This window comes from Populus euphratica, unplaced genomic scaffold (genome assembly GCF_000495115.2).
Source record: "Populus euphratica unplaced genomic scaffold, PopEup_1.0 scaffold94.1, whole genome shotgun sequence".
NCBI lineage: Eukaryota > Viridiplantae > Streptophyta > Magnoliopsida > Malpighiales > Salicaceae > Populus > Populus euphratica.
The window spans coordinates 208,531-232,858 of NW_011499977.1; the positions used below are offsets into that span (position 1 = coordinate 208,531).

Sequence of the window (24,328 nt, forward strand, 5' to 3'; positions counted from 1 at the left end):
TGGGGGAGGGGGGGACTAAAAGAATCGTACAATACTTCCGGGGGAGGGGGGACTAAAAGAATCGTACAATACTTCCAATTCAACACAAATTGATTGATTCATGATTCTTGTACATGTCAATTCATGCACCTAATAGAAAAGATTGATGCTTGAATCGTATAATTCCAACAACCATGAACCAACCTACAGAGCTAGCCCATTTTGTTATCCAATCCTAACATATTCAACTCAGTAATGCAGCGTTTAATATATGTTCATGATGAATCCAATCCCATGCAACTTTACTAGTCAAATGTTATGCTTTCTGATTTCCACATAACCCAATGAATGGTCAGGCCCAACTGGAACAGTTATGGGCTGCTTATTCAGACCATGCAAAGACCATATTGCCTAAAAACAAATATAAAGTAAACATGATGCGGGATAATAAAGGCCATTGGCAAGCCCACATACATTTAAGGGGATCAGTTAAGCCGCATTCCAACTCCCACTTTCCCATTCTTCCATAGATCCACGAATTCCATGAAAAGGTGGACAAGACCCTTTTTTCCCCTCACTTTTTAAATTCCAAGAACTCTAAAATTTCTTCTTTTCTAACTTTCTTTCTGAGTGAGGCAAAACTCTTTTTTCTTTGTTGTCAATTCTCTTTCCTCCATCCATTAAAAATAACAACTTATTTTATCTCCTTTAATTCTTATCTTATTTCAAGAATTCATGTCTCTCTTCCTTTCTATCAAATTTTCAGTATTTTGATCTCCATTAACAATATAAGCCTATAAGGTCTAATAAGTTTGGTAATTTAATTTTTAAATATTTTTGTATTTTATTGATTGATTTATTTATTATTAATTAAATTTATTAAAACAGAAAAAAGCTCAAGTCTATCCTTATGTATAATTTTTTATAGGTATTCTCAGAATGTCTCATCCAAATTAACATAATTTAACATGTGCATGTGCTTTATAGATAAATCGTTAATATAATTTCTACTACTAAACTAAAAAAACAAGAACAATTAAATCCATCCGTTTGTTTCATTCTACTTTATCATTCAATAAAGTAGTATTACTATGAAAATAATCAATATAATTTTTTAAAAGACAGTAATTATAATTTAAACTTGATGAAGAAAATCTTGGTTACGCCACTGACAAGGGACCTAAATCTATAACCTCTCAATTGTTCTCTGACCTCAATCTATCCCAATCAATCATGCTTCAACTATATATGCTTCCATTTACAGTCCCTTGCCAAATTTTATATGAATTACACAAAGAAACGTAGAGTATTTTAATCAATACAAGGACATAGATGTACATAGTATATAAGAACTAGTCTGCACGAATTAAAGCAATTAGCAAAACAGAACTAAATAAATCAACTGTTCTTTTAACGCAAGTAATGCCATTGTCATCTCCAGATGATAGCAAGATCTATCAGAAACTATACAGTATTATTTGGTTAATCACACAGAATATTGTGAGAAGTTTCTGTTTTTATGGGTTATGTTTTGGTCAATTCAATTATGAGACGGAAACACAGAAGCTGCTGACAACCACACTGATTTTCAGTGCAGACAGCTGTTCATCAAGTTCAACTCAGCAAAAATAATGAACACTGCAATGAACTGGTACCTGAATAACCAAAGCTGTTAAAGGCAAAGGTGGAGCACTTCCAGCAGCTCCAGTGGTAAATGCATGAGCCAACCCCCTTAGTTCAATGGTTATCATGTCATCATCAAAGCCAGCAGAGGAGACCTAAGTAATCAAATAACCAGAAAAAAATTGTAAACAGTAACCCAGCATTCTATGCAAAGAAGCATTGCCAATTGACAAAGAAAACTTGAATTCGATCATTTGATTTGTGAAAAGTATACCAAAGTGAACGAAACTTAGTTATGCTGCCTGTCCTTCATCAAGGCATATTATCACTTTCACAAAGAAACACTTACAAAAAATCTTTAAATACAAACCTGAACAATAAGCATGACCTCTGATATGTTGGCCTCAGGAATTGCAATATCAGCAGCTTTCCTTGGTAATCTTCCTTCTCGAACCTTGTAAGACATATTAAGATATAGAATGCTAGATGAGACAAATAAACTCTAGTTTCAGACATATTTCAACGCAAGATTACAAAGTTTATCAGAGTTGCAAGAGAGCAACAGGAAGGAAGCAGCAGCAATGCTATTAGTTGAACTTCTTCCATTGCCTCTACATGCTCTGCAACACATACCGTTAGTTGACGCCAGAATCCAGTATTCTTAAATCTATTCCAAATTGGCAGGCCAGATTGTTGCAAAAATTCCTGAAAGATTGACGTGTACTTGCAGGCAACACTAGAAACATTGGGGCAGCCCAGAGGTTCTTCTACAGCTGTCACACCTTCCCTGGAAAACAAATATTAGCATTTTCGAAACAATCCCCATGCCAACAAGTACCTGAAAAACAAGTGAACATGAAATACCTAAAGTTTCCTAGCATAAAACCCACAGTAGGTTTTCCTTGAAGAGAATATCCAACAGAAAACTCGCATTTATTACGATATCCATTTCTAAGTGGTGATTCAAGTATACCCTCTAGTTCACATGGAAGACCACCTGCACGGATCAGGGAGAGAAAAAAAAAGCAGCCGTGAGAATCCATAAGAGTCTCGTGCAGCCTTGAAGTGGAATGAGAAGTAAATACATGCAGTTAGTAAAAATGTTATGAAATATATGGAAGTCTTATTATTTCATAAGGAAACCCTTTGTTCCTTCCTCAAGCTTTCAGGCCACCATTGTTGTAAGAAAGAAAGTAATTCTCCTGGAGTGATAATATATGCAAAGATTGAAAGGAAAACAATACCTATTTCTCTAGATCTGAGAATCCATTCTGGAAGAGAAACTCCATTAGGACAAGCTTTGCGTGCATTTCTTGTCTGTCCCAAAAAAAATGTAGCAGTTCAGTTTGCTGAGGCGCCACATTGCAGCATATACTATTTTACAAATATAAAGTGAAACAGAAAAAGTGTTCTTAACAAGTTTTTTGAGCATTTGCATGATAGAGTTCTTCTTGTGCTCCAACTGATCATCATAAGGCATATGAGCAAGAGGTGTTGCGACATCACGGGCACATTTGGCCTGACAGCTTGAACCAGCTTGTGTTGAATTGTCATTATTCCCATCACCATCCCCAATAGCATCTGAAGGTCTACAGATCCCAGCATTTTCTCCATCCAATGCAGGTTCCATTGTCTGCGGAATGTTTTGAGGGGCAGCCATTGCTGATTTGATTTTCTGCTCAAATTGTCGGGGAATGACATCGGCAACCTTTATATTCTTGTTTCCAATAGATCTTCCTTCCAGCTCCTAACACGTTCAAGTTTTCAGATACCAACCAATACAGAGTGCTAGCTACTTATTTTGAGTTCATGGGGTATATATAATATTTGGAGTACCTCGATTGCTTTTTTCAATTGCTCAGCATCCTCGAAACTTAGGAAACCCACGGACATGCCTTTCTTTTTCTTAGCAGATTTGAAAAGAATCCCCTGAAAAAACAGAGACGTTGTAATGAAAGCTTGAAATAATTCCTAGTTATATTTGATAATGACATACCACGGAAACAATCTATTATTAGGAAAACCACAAAACTTAATAAGAACAAAATTAATGAAAAAAACGCACTTGATCACTTAGAAACTTCCTCAAATGATCAGAAAGCCACTTGCGGGGCAAATGTACCAAGCATTTACTAAGCCCAGTATCCAAACAACCCCCATCACCATCACCGTCAGCAGCAATATCAGTCATCATGATCTCCTCATCTTCATCTTCTTCCTTACTATCATTATTATTGGTGGTGTCCAGCTTGATAGCTTTCTTGGCACGCTCCGAGGTAGGATCCCAGGTGTTATCCGGGCGGGGCCTCAACTCCTCTTCGCCGTGCGCGTACTTACACGCACTGCCGTGGCTACAGGAGGCCCCCATGTGCCGCCTGAAGTAGGAACAGAGCGAGGTTTTATAGAATGGATTGAGTGAAGGGTCTGTTTCTGTTTCTGTTTCTGCTTCTGCTTCTGTTTCTGCTTCTGCTTCTGCTTCTGTCGTTGTTGTTGTTGTCTTCTCTCGCTTTCGCTTCTCCCCAGTTGTGGTGGTGGTGTCATCTTGGCTGTTGGACGGCTGTATTTGTTGCTCAGGGGGGATGGGTGAATCCTGGGCGTTCATTGGGTTGGTCTGGGTAAGGGAAGTTTCGGTCGGGAGGTTTAGGGTTTCAGAAGAAGAAGAGAGTTGGTTCTTTGGAGATGACGATGCCATGAGTCGAGTCTGTTTTAGTCCCGGCACCCTCGTCCTTTGGTTCCTTCTCTCTTTCTTTCTTTTTTAAGTAAATTATGTTATTTATTTTTTAAAATATTATTTATTTAAAAAATATAAAAATATTATTTATTTTTTAAAATTTATTTATAATATAATCTAAAAACACTAAAAATTTAATTTAAAACTAAAATTTTTAATATAAAAATATTATTTATTTTTTAAAATTTATTTATAATATGATCTAAAAACACCAAAAATTTAATTTAAAACTAAAATTTTTAAAAATAAAAACAATTAAACTGTAATATCAAACACATTCAGCTTGAAAGAAAAAAAACTCAAACTTAATGAAATGTTTGTTTTCGTCATTTAATCTGTTTTTTAAATTAGTTTTTATTTAAAAAATATTAAATTTATATTTTATTATTATTTAAACATGTTAATATAAAAAATATATGATTTTAATATATTTTTATAAAAATATAATTACAAAAGCCACACTTTTGCAAAAATATACAAAACAACAGCGGCAATGGGTTGGGGAGGTCTTTATGCAACCACGCTCTGACAGGGTATATTTTTAATCATTATCCGTATCTAGTCGGTTTGGATAAAGGGTATTTTTCACCTAACCACGGACCCACCTGGCTTTATGTATTTTTATATATTTTTTTAACTTCTCCTTAATATTTTTGTGTTTAAGAAATATATATAATAATTCCAGTTATAATCTCAACCAATTAAATAAGATAAATTTGTTATTATATGGAAAAGAAGACGGTCATAGACAAACAAATATATATATATATATATATATATAATCAAAATTAGGAAAAAAAATAATGCACTGTCAACTTAAATTGAAAAATAAAATAAAAAATAAAAAAAATTTATAAAAAAGTTAAGAAAAAAATCAAAAAAATAAAAATCAAATTAAAAACATCGGCATTTGTTAAAAACCTTTGAACATGTAGAGTTTTTCAATGTGTTTTTTATATAAAAAATATAAATATAAATAAAAAAATTTATATGTATATCCAATTAAATAATTTATAAATCACCTTGTAAATAAATACAAAAGTAATTAACAATTGAAAAATAACTAAAAAAATTAAGATATTAATGTAAATCAAGATATTTAATATCTTAACATAAATCATTTAAATAAATTTATTTATAACAATTAATTTATAAAGAGATTGACACACATAAAATTTATTGAAAGGATTACAAGAAAAAAATAGTATTCAAGGTTACACATATTAAAATTATTGTAAAAACTAAATATTTATTCTATATAAAATAAAAAAATAAATATAAATCATACCAGGCCAATGAGAAATTAAATATATCTAATATAATTAAAAAATTATTATTATTCAAAAAATAATTAAAAACCCAAGAAATAATATAGAAGAGCATTAATTAAAACATAAAATTAAAAATCATTTTAAAAAATAAACACAAAAAGGCCATTAATATATAAAAAAGAGAGAAACGAGGCAAGCCATGCATGGGCCTTTTATTTTTTAAAGAAGTTTAATGTGACGTGTTATCCACCTCAGCTAGTTACAGCCAAAAAAACAAACATGTAATTTATCAATCTTAGAACATGACATTGATTTGACAGGAAAATAACGTATTTTAACTAAAAAATTATTTTAACCTATTTTTTAAAAAAATATCTAAAAAACATGCTATAGTTTTTGTTAAACCAATTTATAATATTAAAAACATAAAAAACCAGTTTAAAATTTAAAATAACTTGAAACTATAAATTTTTTTTAGCTAGGTGTTTTGAATGAAAAAAAAATTAATAAAAACCTTCTTATCATAACAAAATCATTTAATATAAGAATTAACTGTTTTAGTGGTTTAAATTTTCTTTAAGAACAACTTTTTCTCTTCGGTGACTCTTTTCCTTATTCATAAAAAAAATTAAAAAAATTAAGTTGTATATAAAAAATGTATTTTTTAAAAATTACAAGGACTAATTATCTAATAATGTAATAAAATGCGGATGGAAATGAACTTTCTAAATATGTTACACATGTTTTTTATTTTGATCTTTTATTTTTAAATTTAACTCTCCTAGCAAAAAAAAAATGCATTTAGGGTCTAATTTTAGCTTAAAAAAAGCTTAATTGTACAAAATAAAAAATTAAAGATCAAATTAAAATTTATAAAAAAATCATACTAGGGACTGTATAACCGGCTGCTTTCGGTTGTTTGATGTTCGGTGGAAATGTGAGGAAGAGTAATATCTTAGCAAGCAAGTGCTTCACAAATGGAATGACAATTCATCATAATATGCTTGGTGCACTCATGGAAAATTGAATTGATAACAATTTGAATAACACTCGTGTTATCAGCATAAAAAGGAGTGAAAGTAAGTTGCAGAACACAAAGTTCACCCAATAGCCCTGGCTAGGGGTGATCATTTTCAGTTCGGTTTGATAAAATGTATTTTTTTTAAATTACAAGAACTAATTATCTAATAATTTAATAAAAAGCAGATGGAAATGAACTTTCTAAGTATGTTACACATGTTTTTTATTTTGATCTTTTATTTTTAAATTTAACTCTCCTAGCAAAAAAAAATGCATTTAGGGTCTAATTTTAGCTTAAAAAAAGCTTAATTGTACAAAATAAAAAATTAAAGATGAAATTAAAATTTATAAAAAATCATACTATTACAGTCCATAAAATATAAGAGTAAATAATAATAATATATAAAGTAAGAAAAGTCCCGCTTCATAGTTTCTTATAATAATCTCTTTTTTTAAAATATTATGCATGTCTCCTGTGCCTATAATTTTTATTTGATTATTCTATTTATTGCTCTAGCATGAGGTTTAAACTTTCAACGTCACGCCATTCCATAGCACACTCAACAAAATAAACCTAAAAATACTCTATTGATTTATTTATACCGACTGGCTTGCATTTGTTCCCAACATTTACCTTAAACTCTAAGCAATCTCTCTCTCTCTCTCTCTCTCTCTCTCTCTCCGATATAAATACATTGTTTTAAATATTTTCTATTCTTATAAAAAAAATTATATTTTTTTAAAAAAAGTTTTGAGTTTTTATAATAAAGATAAATATGAACTTGGTATTATCTAACTATCAATAATGTTTTGTAATTATCAATAAAAAATACCACATATAATTGAATAATTCAGGTGTGAAGGGCTAATTAACCTGGAAAGGAAAAGAACAAGATCCAAAGGGCATAAAGTAAAGTTTTTTAAATCTGTAAAAACATCATTTAAAAACCTCTGCACAGCAATTCCGAGAGACAAAGGGAGTTATAAATGGTGATTAGGGGTTGCAATCTGGGAAGAAAGAAAGGGGATAAGTTCAAACAACTGAGATAATTTGAGTTGAAGAACACAAATACATAGATATAATCTAAACTCACTGAAACTGCATGAAGGAAAAATCGAATGTCTTCCAGTTGAAAACACTAAACTCAAGAATCATATTCCCGCTATTGGGTCGGAAGTTAGGATATATCACTACATAATCCTGACAGCTTGTCCCAGAAGCCTACATCTTTCTTGTTTCTCTTATTTTTCTGATTTTTTTTTCTTCAAAATCCCAACCACAGCTCACATCCTTTTTTCACAAGATATTATGGCACTCCGGCCAATCACATACGGGGGGGAGTTCAAAAGATAAACCCAAAATCAAAGGAGAAAATGGAATTCCTACTATACATTATACAATTTTGCCGAACTCACTACCATTTGATTCGGTGTGGTTGCAAATACCATTGTCGTTCCCATCAGATGGTTCCCTGCTACTGCGCTTGCACCAACACAAAAACTGAGGAATCGGCCCATCATCCCCAATAACCCAGGCATGATTTGCGACAGCATCCAGTGTCATCCTCTGAGCTGGGTCTTAACAGGACAATTTTCAAGTCAAAACAGGATATACGAGGGATAAATATAAAAGGAAACGTGTTTACCCTGCAGGCGAACTTGCAAAGCCTATGCCCTAGCTGGAAAGGCCAAATGTTGACAACAAATAGATTTTACTCACCTTTGCAAAGAAGTCCCTCGAGCAATTCCTTCAGCTGCGAGTTCAATTCATCAGGGAGCACCAAGGGGTTGTTGACAATCTGGGAAAGAGGAAAACACAAAATCACTTGTTCAGAAATTTGTAAAGCAGGAGGCTTAAGTAAGCGGAGAAGATAACATGGAAATGTAAGTTCGTTTGCTTGCCTTGTCATATGTATCCTGGAGTGTTTCCCCGAGAAATGGGTATTGCCCGAGAATCATACAGTACAAAGTCACTCCCACTGCCCACGTGTCTGCAGCTTTGCCATGGTAAGTTAGACCTGTTCAATCAGAAGGCAAATCCATGCACAGATGTAAGCTGATCTCATTTCCTGTTAGCTTAAGCATTGCAGATTTCTCAGCTTAAAAAAACTCCTACCAAGACAGCACTCAGGCGCTGTGAAAACAGGAGTCCCAGGAGATCTACGAAGTTCATCATTATCATCCTACCAAACCAAATAAGGCAGTTATAAAAAACAAAAATACTTCTAATATGGAGAAAAGGAGTGTAAAGTGGTGTCATATCACAATATCCATTTCTTGCCAGCACATTGCAAGCAATAATTTTACTTTTCTAAGATGCTGGACCAGAAAACATGCACACATCATATAGTACTAATTCTTTCTGCATGACCACAAATGATTGTGAAGAGCCAAGGTCAACAATAGTGATGCATGTAATCTAATTTGTGTGCCAGTAGCTATTACAGGTTAAATATTAAAAAATCCCGGTAAGTTGTAAATTTAACAACTCTTCTGTTTTAGATAAAATAAAATCCCATACTTGATTTCTATGAAGCACTCAAATGATCTTAGCTTATACAGAGATGCTGAAAGATAATCGACATCTTTACAAGTTCAACTTCAAGGAGTATCCCAGCAAGGAAGAAGATGAAAAGGGAGGATTCAAACAACCAGATGCAAGCGCAAAATTCTGACCGTTCAGGATAGAAAAGATATTTACAAGTACAACGTTCATCAAGGCCAGCATTGTACAATTTAAACCTTTCCTTTATAAACTTTCACCACCCAAAAAACATATCCCCCATGGAATAACTCATATCTACCACCACAACCAACAAAGTGACGGAACATCTTACAGTCTACTTTAAAATCATAGAATTTTGTCACTAGCTCTTCTTCCATAAAAGAAACTAACTGGAACTAAACCTGTGTTGAAGCAATTTCATTACCTCAACTACCTGGCTGACGCTGAAATCTCCTATCTTCACTGTACCAGAGCGAGTAACCAACAAATTGTCAGGTTTGATATCCCCATGCACTATATTCTGTTTATTAGAAGAAACACAAGAAGAAAAGTTCACTGCACGTAGCCATCCATATCTGTCTATTGAAGAGATATTTGTGTATTGAAAGGAAATGCACACACAGCATCCATAAAACATCTTGATAAAATCAAAGAGAATACAAAGCTAATTCAAATTAATTCCACAGAATCTCATTCATGTAACAAAAACTACAATGTTAATTCACATAAATTCCATAGAATCCCATTCATGTAACAAAGTTCAAGAAATCAATGCAAGGATAAATACTGTCTGCTTGGACTTTCCTCTTGTTTGTCAGTTATCTTTTCTTTTCTTTTTTGGGGAAAGTTCATATTTGATTACATCAGAGTTCTGGTGGAGTGAAAACTACTAATACTGTGAATGCTAAAATCAAAAGGAGATCAAAACTAGATCTAGTATCCCAATTAGAATGTGATTAAAATAACAAGAACAAGCAAAACCAATGGTCAAAGATTTGCTTTGGCTAAAATTACCTATTGAAGTCACCATCATCTAACTATTAGTACTAAGCAAGTCAGACTATATATACAGAGAAGATAACAAGCAGTGGTTTAAAGTTTCAAAAAGATATTCAAAACGATCTCGATTAATATCAACTATCAAATGTGAATGTAATAATTCGTCATAATCATCAAGACTAGCAGGCAGTAAATTTTCTTTTCTTCTTGTGATGAGTAAGACAATGGCAAACATTTTTAGAATAAATAACAACAAGCTTGTAGTACCAGCAACCACATTGTCATTCTAACATTCAAACATGCAGGGAAAGGAACTTACAGAAATACCAGTGAGCTTTAAGCCATTATTTTCAAATCTACCATGCCAATTACTATTAGTCTAATAGTGCTACATGAAAAATAATGATAATATGTCTGAATGCACGCAAGTCAGTTTGGTAATGGATAACTTGATAAGAAATACTGAAAGTGGAAGATCAAAACACAAAAATGATTCTTATAGCAATAGACAAAGAAAATAAAATAGATGAGAGAATAATCAGTTGAACATACTAACAAAACAATATCCAAGAAATTGATCTATCAAGAACATACATGAGCATGAAGATACATCAGCCCAGATACAATATCCCGCAAATACTTTCTAGCAGTATCTTCTCCAATTCCACCAGGAGGACCGGATCCTTCCCACACCCATTTTCCATCCACATATTCCAGAACTGAGAAAAGAGAAGACATTTCCAGTCAATTAAGAATCTGTCCATCCTACTTAATAAATATGTATTCAACACAAAATCACAATCACGAGATTGAGCACACTGAAATTGAAACGATAAGGAGAAAGAATGTGGTTACGAAATACCCATGTAGAAGTGATCTGTATTTGGGTCATCAATCACCTCAATGAGATTGACAATATTAGGATGGTCCAACATTTTCATGATTAGAACCTGCAAGGGAAAAAGAAAAAACAACTTGTGTTACGTCATCCAACAGTACTTCATGGCAAGTAGCTAAACAGATCAATTAATACTACAAACATGCAAAGGGCCAATCAAGTATAATGAGCACCAGGTTATTACAAATACAAATGGAATGTTCAATCAAATGGCTACATCTGGTTCCATTAGTCTTTTGTAAGCTGTTGTGAGGCTAGATCATTTTTCATCACTTCAACTCATCATCTTTTGTCCACCACCCTCCCCTCTCTTAATAATTCAATTTGATTACTCTTCCTCACTAGGGCATCATAGATCAACATAGGAATAGACAAACCATCTAGAATAACTCTCCTCAATTGGGTATCACCTGCACCTTCTCATAAATGTACTCATTTCTTACTCAATCTTTGTGCTTCCACGCATACATCATAACATCTCAAACTATACTCATTTTATGAACATTTTGATATTCACTTCCACCAATCACTTTCCTTCATCCAAGTTTTGAATTTTGTCAATTGCAACACTCTGATACAATTTCAATAAGAACCATCCTGACTACAAATAAAATTTGATTCAATGAATGGCTCCCATAAGTAGTCACACTACAGCACCTTGACCAACAACAATCCCCCTTGGTAGAACAATCATCATTTGATCTATATCAAAGAGAAAAAGAACAAGGAAAACATATAGAAATGGGACAAATTTCTAGAATCCACTGGACTAAACCCTTGAACTCGCATGAAACTTTGTGTTTTTGCGATCCACAAGAACAAACAATTATGCAAAATCATAATACTCAAATTCATTCATCAAATGGCTTCTTGAAAAAAACACTCTGTAAATGTGATTATTTAGGCAAAAAAACCCTAAAAGTAGGAAATATATTAACTCTCGTAATCAATAATAACTGCTTAACATGAAATAAGATAATTTTCTTAAGATAAAAATGCTGAATAACAATATACAATATTGAAAGAAAATAAGAAAATGAGTTCATAACACATCTTCTTCTTACACTCATCACCAACTCTATATCCAATATTGCTGAAATTACAATGTATGTACTCTGTTGACGTTTTGGTAGTCTATAACTAGAGAATTCTAGAGTGTTCTTCCATAACTCCAATTTTTTCTTGGTCCTAGCTCTAGTTTCATACTTCAAAAGTATATGATTTGCAAATAAAACACACCATTCAATATCATATTGATACAACTTTTCCGTTCATTCACAAACAGGGCAAAAATACATTTGGACTCAAGGCTGCACCTTGGTCCTAGTTGACTGTAATAGGAAATTCATTTCTGTCACCACCAGGAAATTCTCTTCATACCTACACTTTCTCACATTTAGTACCAAGTAGAATCACTCCCCTTTTCTGCAGCACCCGTTGAAGGACTTTTCTTAGTACCCTGTCAAAAACCTTCTTAAAATCAATTAGGACCATGTGGAGGTTTCTTTTCTTTCTGTTTCTCTCCATTAAACTCCAGAGAAGAAGATAACCTCCATGGTCAGATCTCCCAGGCACAAAACCAAACTGATTTTCCAATTAGAAGATCTATGCTCCATCTCTCCTCATAGGTACATCAACTGATAAATAGCCTCAATAGTACATGAGACTTAAGTATCACTCTTGAACTCGTATAGCAAAACAAAGGACCTTTTCTAATCATCCAGTACCTTCTTTGATATTCCATCAACAGCTTTATCAAGCACATGACTTCCACAACTATTCATCGCAAAACTTCAATGGCAATTTTGTTAAGCCTGCAAGATTTTTGAATCTTAATTCCTTCAGAATCTCAATACCTCTGAAACCCAAATCCCATGTGTATACTTAAGGTACATACACGCTTTAAAGAACCTTATGCAAGCTATTGTAGACATTACAATAACCACACCACTGTAAATACAGTATGGGTCTGATAAGTAAGGTGATGCAACCCCGCCAACCAATGAGCTTAAAAATAATAATTTTGTTAGGATAAAGCTAGAGCATTTTGCCAAAGGTTCAGATGTTGGTATTGCAAATTGTGAAAGCACTCAAGACCACAAAACAAGAGAGTAAGTAGAAGCAGATACCTCACGAAGAACATCAGTCATTGCAGTCTCTGAAGGAGCAACCCGCAGCTTCAACAAATGAGACTTATGAAAGGCCTGCAATTGATGAAAAAAATTGCACATGTTTACAAGAAATAAGAAGAGTTGTATGCTACTTTAACTGAGAGTTAATCTCACTTTCTTACTTATAAAAAAATTTCAAAAGGGAACAGAAAAGAGAATTCTCTACAAAAAAAAAAATTAAAACTAATCCATCCAAGTAAGTTTCATAAAAAAAAGATGTGACTACTCTCTCTAAGTTGTTGGTACTAATTTTGATAAATAGTTGTTCCTACTTTATCCACCACAAAAAGAAGCATTCAGATTCAGAGAGAAAACACTACCTTAATTGCACAAAGCTTTCCATCTATACTGCTTTGATATAAAACCTGTTGCAGAAACAAGGTTGATAAAAAGCTAACAGACCAATTTCTTAACCAAGAAGAGCAAAAAGAATGTCTCCCCACATTATGCTTACCACTTTGCCATAGCTACCAGCACCAATCTTATACTGGCGAACATATTCATTGATCATCTTATTACCATCTTCATCCTGGAAAGCATTCAACCAAACAATGAAACAAGAACCCCTACTCGGAAATGTAAGTTGTATGCACAAAAATAATACCCAGGAGATAGAAATGGATTATAATCAAATTCAAACCTCAGAGCGAACGAGTACATGGGTTTCCGCAAATTCAAATGAAAAAAACGATTACCTCAGAGCGAACGAGTACATGGGTTTCCTTGACGGGAGATTTCCTGCAAACCAATCCATTCAGTTCCCTAAGTCTTAAATTCTCTTCAGAGCGTTTGGCACGACTCGGCAACTCGGCATAATCACAATAACTAGTGCCCGTAATGTCACCATTGAAAGAACCATCATCCTCCCCACCATCATCATCAATTTCACCATCTAATAATAATTCCTGGGAGAGATGATTATTATTATTGTGGTGATGATAATTTCTCCCGCCGCTAGAAATGGGCACGGGTCTTCGCCTGGGCTTCCTGAGGAAGCCAAAACAGCTACAACAACCCATTGCTCGAGCAAACGAATAGCTCTTATGTATCATTCTCAATAGAAAAAACCCTAAAATTCAGAGCCAGGAAAATAAAGAATCAAAAGGCTGGAAAAAGAAGACAGAAAAAGGAAAAGAAGAGATGATCGGATTTGGGATTATTCCAAAGGATGCCATTCAGCCAAATGAAAATGAAGATAGCTTAAACTAAAAATAATATTGAATAACCAACCAAACATCGTCCTGATTGTGAATCCACTACAACACCAACATAAAACAATCAAACATCAAAATGGAGTTTTCAGAGAAACCCTACTTTTGGATACAATTTTAGGGGTTTATTTGGTGAGATTTGAAGATTGTCAGAGAGAGATATGACACTTTATACACATGTGAGAAAAAATACAATCATATAAATAGAGCATATATGGAGCTGAAATAATGTTTTGGCTGTTGGAGACAAAAATAGGTTTTTTTTCAAAAAAAAAAAAACAATAGGAAGCGTGTCCGGAGAAGCTGTCGAGGATGTTTGGTACTCCTACACTACTATTATTAACGTTCGGAGAAGCTGGTTTTATTTACGCAATTATTATTAAAAATCTCCTATTTTTAGTTATTTTTAGTGAGGAAATATCATGTATATCAATTGCGGTAATTTACTGTGGGCCGGGTTACCATTTTGTTTTTGAAATGGTGTTGATGAATTAACCTAAAATATAAAATTAAGATAATATTATAAAAAATTAAAAAAATTAAACCATCAAAATTAATTTCACTAACCATGAATGAATGAAATGAAATGAGATTGTGATTGAAAAAATTAAAATTATAAAATTATAAAAAAATTAAAATTAAATTAATAAAAATATAAAATTATAAAAAAATTAAAATTAAAATTAAGAGACTTTCTAATTTACTAGAATAATTCCATTTGGATTTGACATTAAATCAACATTAAAACTAAAAAAACTGGATTCTTTTAAATTAATTTGAGTATCAATTTAATATAACTAATAAAAATTAAACAATAAAAATTAAAAAATATTTTAAAAAATATTACCATAAGAAAACTAGAATAATTGGTATGCATTCTTTGAATCAATTCACAAGGTATCGAATTTTTTATTTTTTTTGAGAATATAGGTTTGAATTCATGAAATTTAATTTCTAAAAAACATGTAAAATCAAATCAATAAGAGACTTTCTAAATTACTAGAATAATTCCGTTTGGATTTGACATTAAATCAACATTAAAAAAACAAAAACCTCAAAGCAACAAAACCCTAGTTTTTCACAAAACTCCTCACTTATCTCTTCTTGCCTTCTGTTTTTCCAGCCGTCGTCGTCTCTTTCCCTCTTCTGTCCTAACCCAACCATCTTTCCTAAATCAAAGGGCTTTGATATTGACTATAAGAAGAACACAAATGGCGTCTTTCTTCCAAGAAACCTTTGCACAACCACTTTCATCTTCCTGTTCTTGCTCGAGTCCCGTGTAAAAATGACTATAAATACATGTTTTTAAAGTATTCGATCCCTTGCTAGTTTATTCTATACATGTTGTATTATAGTATTAGATCCCTTGCTAGTTTATTCTATACATGTTGTTTTTATACCTTGTTTTTTTTTATGTTTAAAAATATTTTTGAAAAAAATTAACTCTTTTTACTCTTTTCTTTACTTAAAATTAATTAATTTTTTTGGTGTGTAAAAAATAAATTTTAAAAAATAAAAAATATTATTTTAATGTATTTATAAAAAAATATTTAAAAAAAAATAATGATTACTATATTTTTAGATAATCAAATAAACATATTTTAGCTAAGAGCCTTGGAATCGTGGTGATAACATCCTTTTTCATACTTACAAAAAAAAAAAATCCTTTTATAAAAAAAATACTGAATATAAATTGGAAGCTTTCTTTTTTTAATAGCTAGGTCATGGCATTTGTATATCATAGAAATGCAGGCCATTAGAAAACAATATTAAGTGTATTATAAACAATATGATGTTATGAGTTTTTACAAAATATTTTTAATTGAAAATAGATTTAAATTATATATTTTTTATCTTTTACATTTCTATTTTGAAGTTATAAGAAAAAAGTAAAAATACATGAATTTAATATTTTTCAGATTAAAAACAGTTTGAAAAAAAATAGAGCACAAAGCTTAATTAAGCCTGGTCAACCTTCATGATTTACTAAATAAATATAAGGGTTCTTGCATTCCATGTGTTTAATAATTTCAAAGATATATGATTTCATGTGTTCGATAAATAATTAATATGATGTTAGTCTATTTACATATTCTTTAAAATGTTTATATTCCATGTCATTTTAAATAAATATAGGGGTTCTGTAACAAAAATAAATGATTTATCAATCAAGGACAAGATGGTTAAAATTTCTAATTCATTTTATTTCTGCATGTATTTTAATAGTATAATTAAATTTAATTATGTAGTTTAATATTTTATTTAAGACATCAGAATTATAATAGGTCATTAATTGAATTTAATTTCATATGCGATTTAGTTATAAATAAAAAAATAAATTCTTATTTATTAATTAATTAATTAATTAATTTTATATTGTTCATAATTTTTTTATGTTTTTGTATGGTGAGGTGATATCTATTGGATTATTAGAACTAAAAACTGTTCGTGTCTTCATGAATTATTAACATTGTTAAAATTATGATAGTTAATAATTATTCTATTTGCATTGGTTTAATATTTATTTTATTTAAATCTGATTTAAGTAAAATATTGGAATTTTTGTTGGAGTATTTCTATAATTTGTTTTCTCAACATTCTGATGGAAATATTAATTTGATTGAGTATTTTAACAAACATGGATTTCCATTTTTTTAATAAATAATCAATATGACATATCTATTTACATTTTCTTTGGAATGTTTATGTCCCATGTCATTTTAAATATATATAAAGTTCTTTTAGTAGTTCATATTTTTTTTATTTTTCTAGCTGACTTATATTCATTAATAAAGAAATAAATATTAATTAAAAAATTGGAAAAGCTCAAATATATAAAACCAAAACTCTCGTGAAAATAATACACACTCATCTCCTTTAATTGTGTTTCGTTAATTGGTTCACAATTTGAGGAACACCATTAAATCATCTTTTGATTTAAAAACTAAAATACCACTATAGTATCTGCTACTAAAACTCAAATCACAGCCACATTATTTATTATTTATTTTATGATAATAACAACAACAAATAAGAATAAGAAATAATTTTGTAATTTTTTAACTTATTAAAATAAAAAATATATTCTGTTCTTGCAAATATGATTAAAAAGTTAAAAAAATTATACCAATAAAAAAAATGAGAAAACAATTTTAACAATCTTTTTTATTTTTATTATTTTTTTGAATTTTCGTTATGTTTTTCTATCTGAAATCAGAACCAATAAAAAATCAATACATGTCATTTATTTTTTAAGTTAAAATTAAAAAAAAATAGCATAATCATGCATGGAGGAATGAGTGCTGCCCAGCGTGCTATAATTTAAATGCATAATTATAAAACCTAACCTAAAATCAAAACAAGGTTCACAATTATGGTTGTTTTTTTTTTAAGTTTTATATTAAAATATATCAAGATGAAATATTTTTTTATTTTTTAAAAATTATTTTAAAAATTAAATTTTTTAGAAATGCAGTGCAAACTGCATTCACAATCATTCTTTTAATTAAGAGTATTCACTTTAATTGAGTCAATTATTTTTAAAGGATTAAAGCCAAGTATTTTTTACCATAATTTATTTTTTAAAATTAAAGGGTTAGAGTTGGGTTTTATTGTAAATCAACCCATATTTTTAATTAGATTGGATCTTTTTATTTTTTTAACTTGGATTATCAGTGTTTGGTATTGTAGTAGTTGTTATGATTTGAAAAAAATTATTTTTAGATGAAGTTAATTTGAAAAATATATATGTTTGGTTAAAATCGAGATTGAAATTAAGGTTTAATAAAAAATAGTTTTATGTATCTGATCTAAAAACTATTTTTTAAATCGAGGTTATAAAATAATTAAAAAAATATACATATTAATATCGATGGATTATAATTTAAGTATCATAAATTTAACTAATGTTATTATATAACAAAACAAATAATATTAATATCAAATATTTTTTTTATTAGATCAAATTTTATAAATACGACATCATCAAATGATTTTCTTCTAATTTTTAAAATAAAATAAAATAAAAAAAATCCCTTACAGCTTGTGTGTTTTTATGTTAAAATATTTATTATTAGCCATAATTATAAGCTATATAAGTCTTTCTAATATTTTTACCATCAATGAAAATGCTAAAACATAGCTATAGGACCATATTTGTATGTAAGAAAACTTTCCATGTGATGAGCACAATTTCAAAGTGATTTTTCTTATTTTTTACTTATAATTTTTAAATTAAGATTATAAAATAATTAAAAATATATATTAATATTAATGATTTTTAATTTAAATATTATAAGTCTAATTACTATTATTATATTATTAAATAAATAATATTTTATATCAAATATTTTTTATTATTCTATTAATTTATCTATAATTTTATCGCGTATGAAATTTATTTGATAAGAACTATAGTTTTTATGATTTTTTGATATTTGATAATAACTATAGTCTTCATGATTTTTTGAGTATGCAATAAAATCAAGTAAAATATCATAAAAATAAAATTATAATTATAATTATAATTAAATTTCACAAATGCTACATTATTATGCATGTAATAAAATCAAATAAAATATCATCAAAAATAAAATTATAATTATAATTAAATTTTATAAATGCTATATTACCATGTGATATTTTTTTAATTTATATAGTGTTATAATATTTTTCTAATTTATCTAGTGTTATTATTAAATAATATTAAACACTAATTTTTTAATTAAAATATAATTTTTTTAACTAGGTACGCACGCGTACAGAGACTGCTTCCATGAATACTGCCCAAATAATTCACCCGGCACATGCAAGAAGTAGCAGCTATCAGCAGCTCTGTGGAACCGGCGGTTTGAACTCAAAAAACATGGTCCCATACAAATAATTAAGTGTTATTTTGGTTACCAAATATCATATTTATGCGGTTGGCTTGAAAAGCTAAAGTTACCTCGCAAACAAAGTTGTTAGATACTGAGTCAACCGGCTGAGTTTTATAAATAGTTTGATTCTGAATTAAAAATATAAAAAAATCATTCCGTCATCAAACCTATTAATTCACGAGCCTAAAAATGCCAAAACTGAAAGAAACGGGTAGGTTGGGCCTACAGCATTGTGTGGCCTCGAAAACTGCGAAATTGGGCCATGAAAGAAAGAGTGACAGCACTGAAAAAATAAAAATAAAGAAATGAAAAAGCAGAAAACAAGAGGTGGCGGCGCTGGTCCAGTCCACTCTTTAGCGCCATAGAAAAGGAAAACAAGTGTTCCCAAATCTTACAAGTCCCTCTCTCTGTATCTCTAAGAAAATAAAAGGAAGCTGCCGTGTTTGCACAAGGATGGCCGCCGTCGGTGTTCTCGCTTTACAGGGTTCCTTCAACGAACACATTGCAGGCACTTTTTTCTTACACAAACCTAGTTTTGTATCTGTTTTTGGATGTTTATTTAGTTACTCGAAAACAAGTTTGTGTGTTTTGACAGCACTTGCCAGATTGGGAGTCAAGGGAATGGAGATAAGGAAGCCAGAACAGCTTCTAAATGTCACCTCTCTTATTATTCCGGGCGGTGAAAGCACTACCATGGCTAAACTCGCTGAGTTTCACAACCTGGTCTCTACTCGCTTTTTTTTTCCTTTTCTTTTTGTTGATTTATTTATTGATTATGTAAATGGGATTTCTTTTTTGTCTGATGGTCCTTTTCATTTCTTAATTGCAGTTTCCTGCTTTACGTGAGTTTGTTCAAATGGGAAAGCCTGTATGGGGAACCTGTGCAGGTCTTATCTTCTTGGCAAACAAGGCAACTGGTGGGTTTTCCTCTCTCCTCCTTTTCCTGTATCCAGTTTGGATTTCTCTTTTTAAGTTAATGCCTTTAGGGTTTTGTTTTCAATATAAAATGACAGACGTAATTATTTTTTTGCAGGTCAGAAAACTGGAGGACAAGAACTGGTTGGTGGCCTAGATTGCACTGTTCATAGAAATTATTTCGGTAGTCAGGTATGTGCGCTTTAGGGTTTCCTTCCGTTAATGGTATCCGCTGTGTAGGTGTGTATATATAGTTGTTCTTCTCAGTTCAAGAGTGGCAAAAGTGTTGAGTTGGCTTGCTAAGGAAAACTTGGTGAAAAAGGCACGGAGATACAATGCATTTTAATTCGAGTTTCATCTCATAATAATGGATTAAAACTTTCAAAGTATAATGGTTTCTAGTTCTGAGGTGGTATGACAGGTTTCACAATCTAGAGAAATGTTGCTTTTCATCTTTGCAATATGTTTCCAGAGATTGCTCCTATTTCTGGTTCTATCCTCAATCCTCATTTTATATTATGTTATCTCCTATATATCCAAACACTTGCATTAATGCTACCCGATCAAATTTGTAGAGCAGAGTGGAATTAATACTCCTCTTTTCAGCTGTTTTTTTTTTTTTTAATTTAACATAGTAATATCCACAGATTCAAAGTTTTGAAGCAGAGCTTACAGTTCCAGAACTTGCGTGTAAGGAAGGTGGCCCTGAAACATTCCGTGGAGTTTTCATCCGTGCTCCTGCCATCCTTGAAGTCGGGCCTGGAGTTGATGTGCTGGCCGAGTGTCCTGTTCCATCTACCAATGTATTATATTCAAGTTCTGCTGTTCAAATCCAAGAGGTTTGTATATGTTTCATTCTTGAATGGAGATCTTGTGTGTAACACTGCCTGTCCCTCGGAGTGATATCGGCTGTTTTCTTCTCTGTTTGCTGAATATGCATTCATGTATTTTTTTATTTATTTACAAGCCATGTGGTTCTGATTTCCATTAGAACGACAGACAACAGGAAAAAAAAAAAGATTGAGTAGAATATGGCTTTATGCCAATATGTTTTATGTGTAAAGTGAAATTCCTCTGCCATTGTAATTAGTATTTGCAAGGGGTTTCTCTGGTTACAATGCAATTAGTTTTTCTTGCCTTATTTTTAATGCCATCAGGAATTTCAAATTTCAGCTGGTTTTTTTCAATCCGAACTTGACTCTGACTGTTGCCTTAGTTAATTTTTATTCATGTAAAAATGCATAAAATTGTAAAAATCAAAATTTTATCACACACACTCACCGGTATAAAGTATACTGCTATGCATTTTCAAAGTGCTTTTGTAGGTGTCTGATGCATACATTCTTTTGTCTTCAATTTCCCATGTGCTTTTCTTAGGCTTGCCTGATAATTGTTAAAACCATTCAACAGAGGGTCTGCTATTTCATGTTTGATAAGATGATATGATCTTTAAGATTTTCGACAAAGACTTTGGATAAATATGAGACTGCAATTAGTTGCTTTGTAAAATAATCCAATTATATGAATCTCATCAGGTTCTCACGAGGCTATTACTGATATTGTCCCCTTGAAGTATGTTTGGGCAGAAATGCAATGTAGCTGACCTACTCTTCAGCATTTTTTATGTAGCGATCCTCTCAGGACTTCAATCTATGCCTCCATGTTTATTCACACCATATTATGATGCTCTTGTTTTGGATGTGTATCTTTAACATTTAGATTTGCCAAATTTAAATAATAATTTGCCTAGTTATGAGCATTTTTAGCAGGCCTTGGCATAGATCACACATGATTGATGGAAATTTTGACTTTCTAAAAGGAACTAAAGTATGTTTTCTATTTATGAGAATTTAATATTGAAAGTTACTCCATTCCTATTTCAACATAGCTCATTTTGACAATCAGTACTTGAGCTGGTTCACTTAGGTTGACTTTGTATTGATACTTTGGAAGCAGTGTGAGTCAGGCTACTAGTTACTCCCATCCAAATTCCAGGGAATTTCTGCATGAATGCATCCCATCTGGGATTAGACTGTTGGAAGTTCAATTGTGTGGCTAGGTACCAAAGTCTGCATTGAAGAAATACCAAATCATATAGATTCAACATGTGCTTGGCCAATAATTGACAGAACTTTTAGATTAGATTAGATGCCGTTTCTAATCTAGCATGCGGAATCCCTGTCCTATTTTAGCTGGGCCAATTCCTCCATTTGCAGGAATAATCTTTGAGTGTCGCAAGTCTTATGTGCTCCCTTCTAAATTATTGAAAATCATGCGACTGGATCTGCTTACACTGTCCAGTTTTTCTAAGCTTGTAGAGGGCTCCTCTGTGATGATGATTGGTCACAAATACAATGATGAAAAATTGAAATTGATATTTACAGATCAAATAAGGTGCCTGTCCACCAGACACTCAATATCTGTCCATGCAGGTCTCAGTGGATTGAAGTGTGTTCTGCTGCTAATATTTTGTTACATTATCTTCTCCCTTAATTCATATATTTTGCCAAAGATAATGCAGTGTTGTTAACAATCTTCTATAATCAATCAGTGAATTGACCACTTAACCATCTATGGATGAAGCGGTGTCCTGGCTAATGATTTTTGACTAGGGAATTCTCTTGATGGCTTATTGGAAGATACACACAGAGCTCAGTCAGGACTTCAAGCAATGGGTATCTGTGAAAGAGAGTTTGAATGACGTTTTCTGCTTTTGAAGTAGTCTGATCATCTACATTGTCAATTATTAATTGATCGGCCATGTTGTCATGATAAAAGATATAGGAGATATGGATGGGGTGGCAGATGTTTTGGTTGCTTTGCTTTGATTGTTTTTTCTTTCCCTTTCTGATGAACTTCTTCCTCTAATTTCCATTGATTTTTTTGGGGTTAATTTTCTTATAGAAGGGAAAAAAAAAAAAAAAAAAAAAAAAAAAAAAAAAAAAAAAAAAAAAAAAAAAAAAAAAAAGAAAACGAGGATGCAACCAGACTGTTTGAAAAAACTTTAGCATATGTTAAACTATTGGCGCATCATATGTTACTGAAAAAGTAACACCATCTGTTTGATCTTCTGTCAGTGCCTTGTCCTACCAACAAGGGAAAGGTCTATACAAACAAACTTTTATACATAATTTTGGTACAAATTTGATTTGGCAAATGATGTATAGCGCCACCACTTGTCATATAAGTAGGATGATATCATTTTTCCTTGAGCACTACTACTCTTCGTCAGATTTTGCTGTATGTTTTATTTCAACGATTACACATAATACATGTTTGATATCCAGGAAAATTCCGTGCCAGAAGAGAAAGTTATTGTAGCTATAAAGCAGAGGAATTTGCTAGGGACTGCTTTTCATCCTGAACTGACAGCTGATACTAGATGGTATATTGGTTTTTCAGCCACGAGTTGTCATTGTAGTCTTATGTAAGATTCTCAGAGTGTGCTTCTTCTGCAGGCATAGCTACTTCTTGAAGATGGCAAGCGAGGCTGGAGAAGCAACCTCTGGAAGCATTGTCCCAGCTGGAGGAGTGGATCTAAGCAGCTATGACGGACAACCACGGATTGATCTCCCTATATTTCAATAGTCTCAGTGAGATGATTATTGGAAGTTTCTTTGCATCTTTTCAGTTCTTTTGTTTTTCCTTCTGAGCTGCGCAAGAAAATAACTGCTCCTTTGCCCATTGTTATCTTATACTTGGATCATGTTAGACAAGTCTAAGAGGTTAGTTTATCTCTTAGGCTTGGATTTGAACTTACAGTCAAGCATCCGCCCATGTACATATTATTATATTAAATGTTCAGCGGAAGTTTACGTTTTATTTTTGTAGAAATATGTGACATTTGAAATTCATCTTGTGTTTTATTGAAAGACAATATAAAACCCATGCGTACAAATCAAGATTGTTAATTTCTTTGCCTGGCTCGAGCCACCGTCCCTTTTCTCCTGGTATTCATATATGAAGTATAAACGCAACTTAACAGTCTGGCAGGACGTGCTTGACTTTACTTGTTTATTTAAAGGAGATCATGTTTCAACAATGATGTTGATCAAAGCCATTGAAAAAGGGGGTCAAAGCTTACCTTGCCCCTACAAAGAACTTGAGATTACAGGCCAGATAATACA

General features: G+C 31.6%; 3 protein-coding genes across 8 annotated transcripts in view; 1 reads left to right on the plus strand and 2 right to left on the minus strand.

Annotated features, from left to right (window-relative positions):
• LOC105139583 (zinc finger (CCCH-type) family protein) overlaps nucleotides 1-4,350 on the minus strand; it is an 8,810-nt gene extending 4,460 nt beyond the window's left edge. Inside the window, exons 1-9 of one of the 5 annotated variants that reach the window (XM_011046068.1) lie at nucleotides 4,084-4,350; nucleotides 3,668-4,053; nucleotides 3,439-3,531; nucleotides 3,020-3,349; nucleotides 2,847-2,919; nucleotides 2,467-2,599; nucleotides 2,236-2,389; nucleotides 1,973-2,056; nucleotides 1,635-1,757 (exon numbers count right to left, since the gene is read on the minus strand). In XM_011046068.1, the coding sequence (XP_011044370.1) occupies nucleotides 1,635-1,757; nucleotides 1,973-2,056; nucleotides 2,236-2,389; nucleotides 2,467-2,599; nucleotides 2,847-2,919; nucleotides 3,020-3,349; nucleotides 3,439-3,531; nucleotides 3,668-4,053; nucleotides 4,084-4,294 (1,587 nt within the window). In that variant the 5' untranslated portion in view covers nucleotides 4,295-4,350. Of the gene's footprint in view, nucleotides 1-1,634; nucleotides 1,758-1,972; nucleotides 2,057-2,235; nucleotides 2,390-2,466; nucleotides 2,600-2,846; nucleotides 2,920-3,019; nucleotides 3,350-3,438; nucleotides 3,532-3,667 lie in introns of all 5 variants that reach the window. The other 4 variants (XM_011046069.1, XM_011046070.1, XM_011046071.1 and 1 more) reach the window with 4 other exon arrangements.
• Nucleotides 4,351-7,683: 3,333 nt separating this feature from the next.
• Nucleotides 7,684-14,643, minus strand: GRIK2 (geminivirus rep interacting kinase 2). 2 transcript variants are annotated; one of them, XM_011046073.1, is made up of 12 exons: nucleotides 14,429-14,643; nucleotides 13,894-14,267; nucleotides 13,653-13,727; nucleotides 13,519-13,563; nucleotides 13,157-13,231; nucleotides 10,992-11,079; nucleotides 10,724-10,848; nucleotides 9,555-9,650; nucleotides 8,741-8,807; nucleotides 8,527-8,642; nucleotides 8,345-8,423; nucleotides 7,684-8,196 (listed from the first exon to the last, which is right to left on the minus strand). In XM_011046073.1, the coding sequence occupies exons 1-12, from the start codon at nucleotides 14,433-14,435 to the stop codon at nucleotides 8,018-8,020; spliced, it is 1,326 nt and encodes a 441-aa protein (XP_011044375.1). In that variant the 5' UTR covers nucleotides 14,436-14,643; the 3' UTR covers nucleotides 7,684-8,017. The 2 variants fall into 2 exon arrangements, with proteins under 2 accessions (XP_011044375.1, XP_011044374.1); XM_011046072.1 differs by having other exon boundaries at nucleotides 7,684-8,202.
• Nucleotides 14,644-19,609: 4,966 nt separating this feature from the next.
• Nucleotides 19,610-24,068, plus strand: PDX2 (pyridoxine biosynthesis 2). The gene is made up of 7 exons (XM_011046074.1): nucleotides 19,610-19,794; nucleotides 19,882-20,009; nucleotides 20,116-20,203; nucleotides 20,320-20,393; nucleotides 20,849-21,040; nucleotides 23,489-23,586; nucleotides 23,660-24,068. Exons 1-7 carry the CDS (start codon nucleotides 19,740-19,742, stop codon nucleotides 23,787-23,789), a joined length of 765 nt encoding a protein of 254 aa, XP_011044376.1. The 5' UTR covers nucleotides 19,610-19,739; the 3' UTR covers nucleotides 23,790-24,068.
• Nucleotides 24,069-24,328: the final 260 nt, after the last annotated feature.

Excerpts from the sequence above, each read along its gene's own strand:
- GRIK2 (XM_011046072.1), bottom strand. Across the intron at positions 10,849-10,991 it reads TACAGATCACTTCTACATGG|TTCTGGAATATGTGGATGGA; the intron begins GTATTTCGTAAC and ends CTCTTTTCTCAG. Across the intron at positions 8,808-9,554 it reads GCGTCAGCCAGGTAGTTGAG|GATGATAATGATGAACTTCG; the intron begins GTAATGAAATTG and ends TTGGTTTGGTAG.
- PDX2 (XM_011046074.1), top strand. The coding sequence starts at position 19,740 with ATGGCCGCCGTCGGTGTTCTCGCTTTACAGGGTTCCTTCAACGAACAC. Across the intron at positions 19,795-19,881 it reads CTTCAACGAACACATTGCAG|CACTTGCCAGATTGGGAGTC; the intron begins GCACTTTTTTCT and ends GTGTTTTGACAG. Across the intron at positions 20,394-20,848 it reads GAAATTATTTCGGTAGTCAG|ATTCAAAGTTTTGAAGCAGA; the intron begins GTATGTGCGCTT and ends TAATATCCACAG.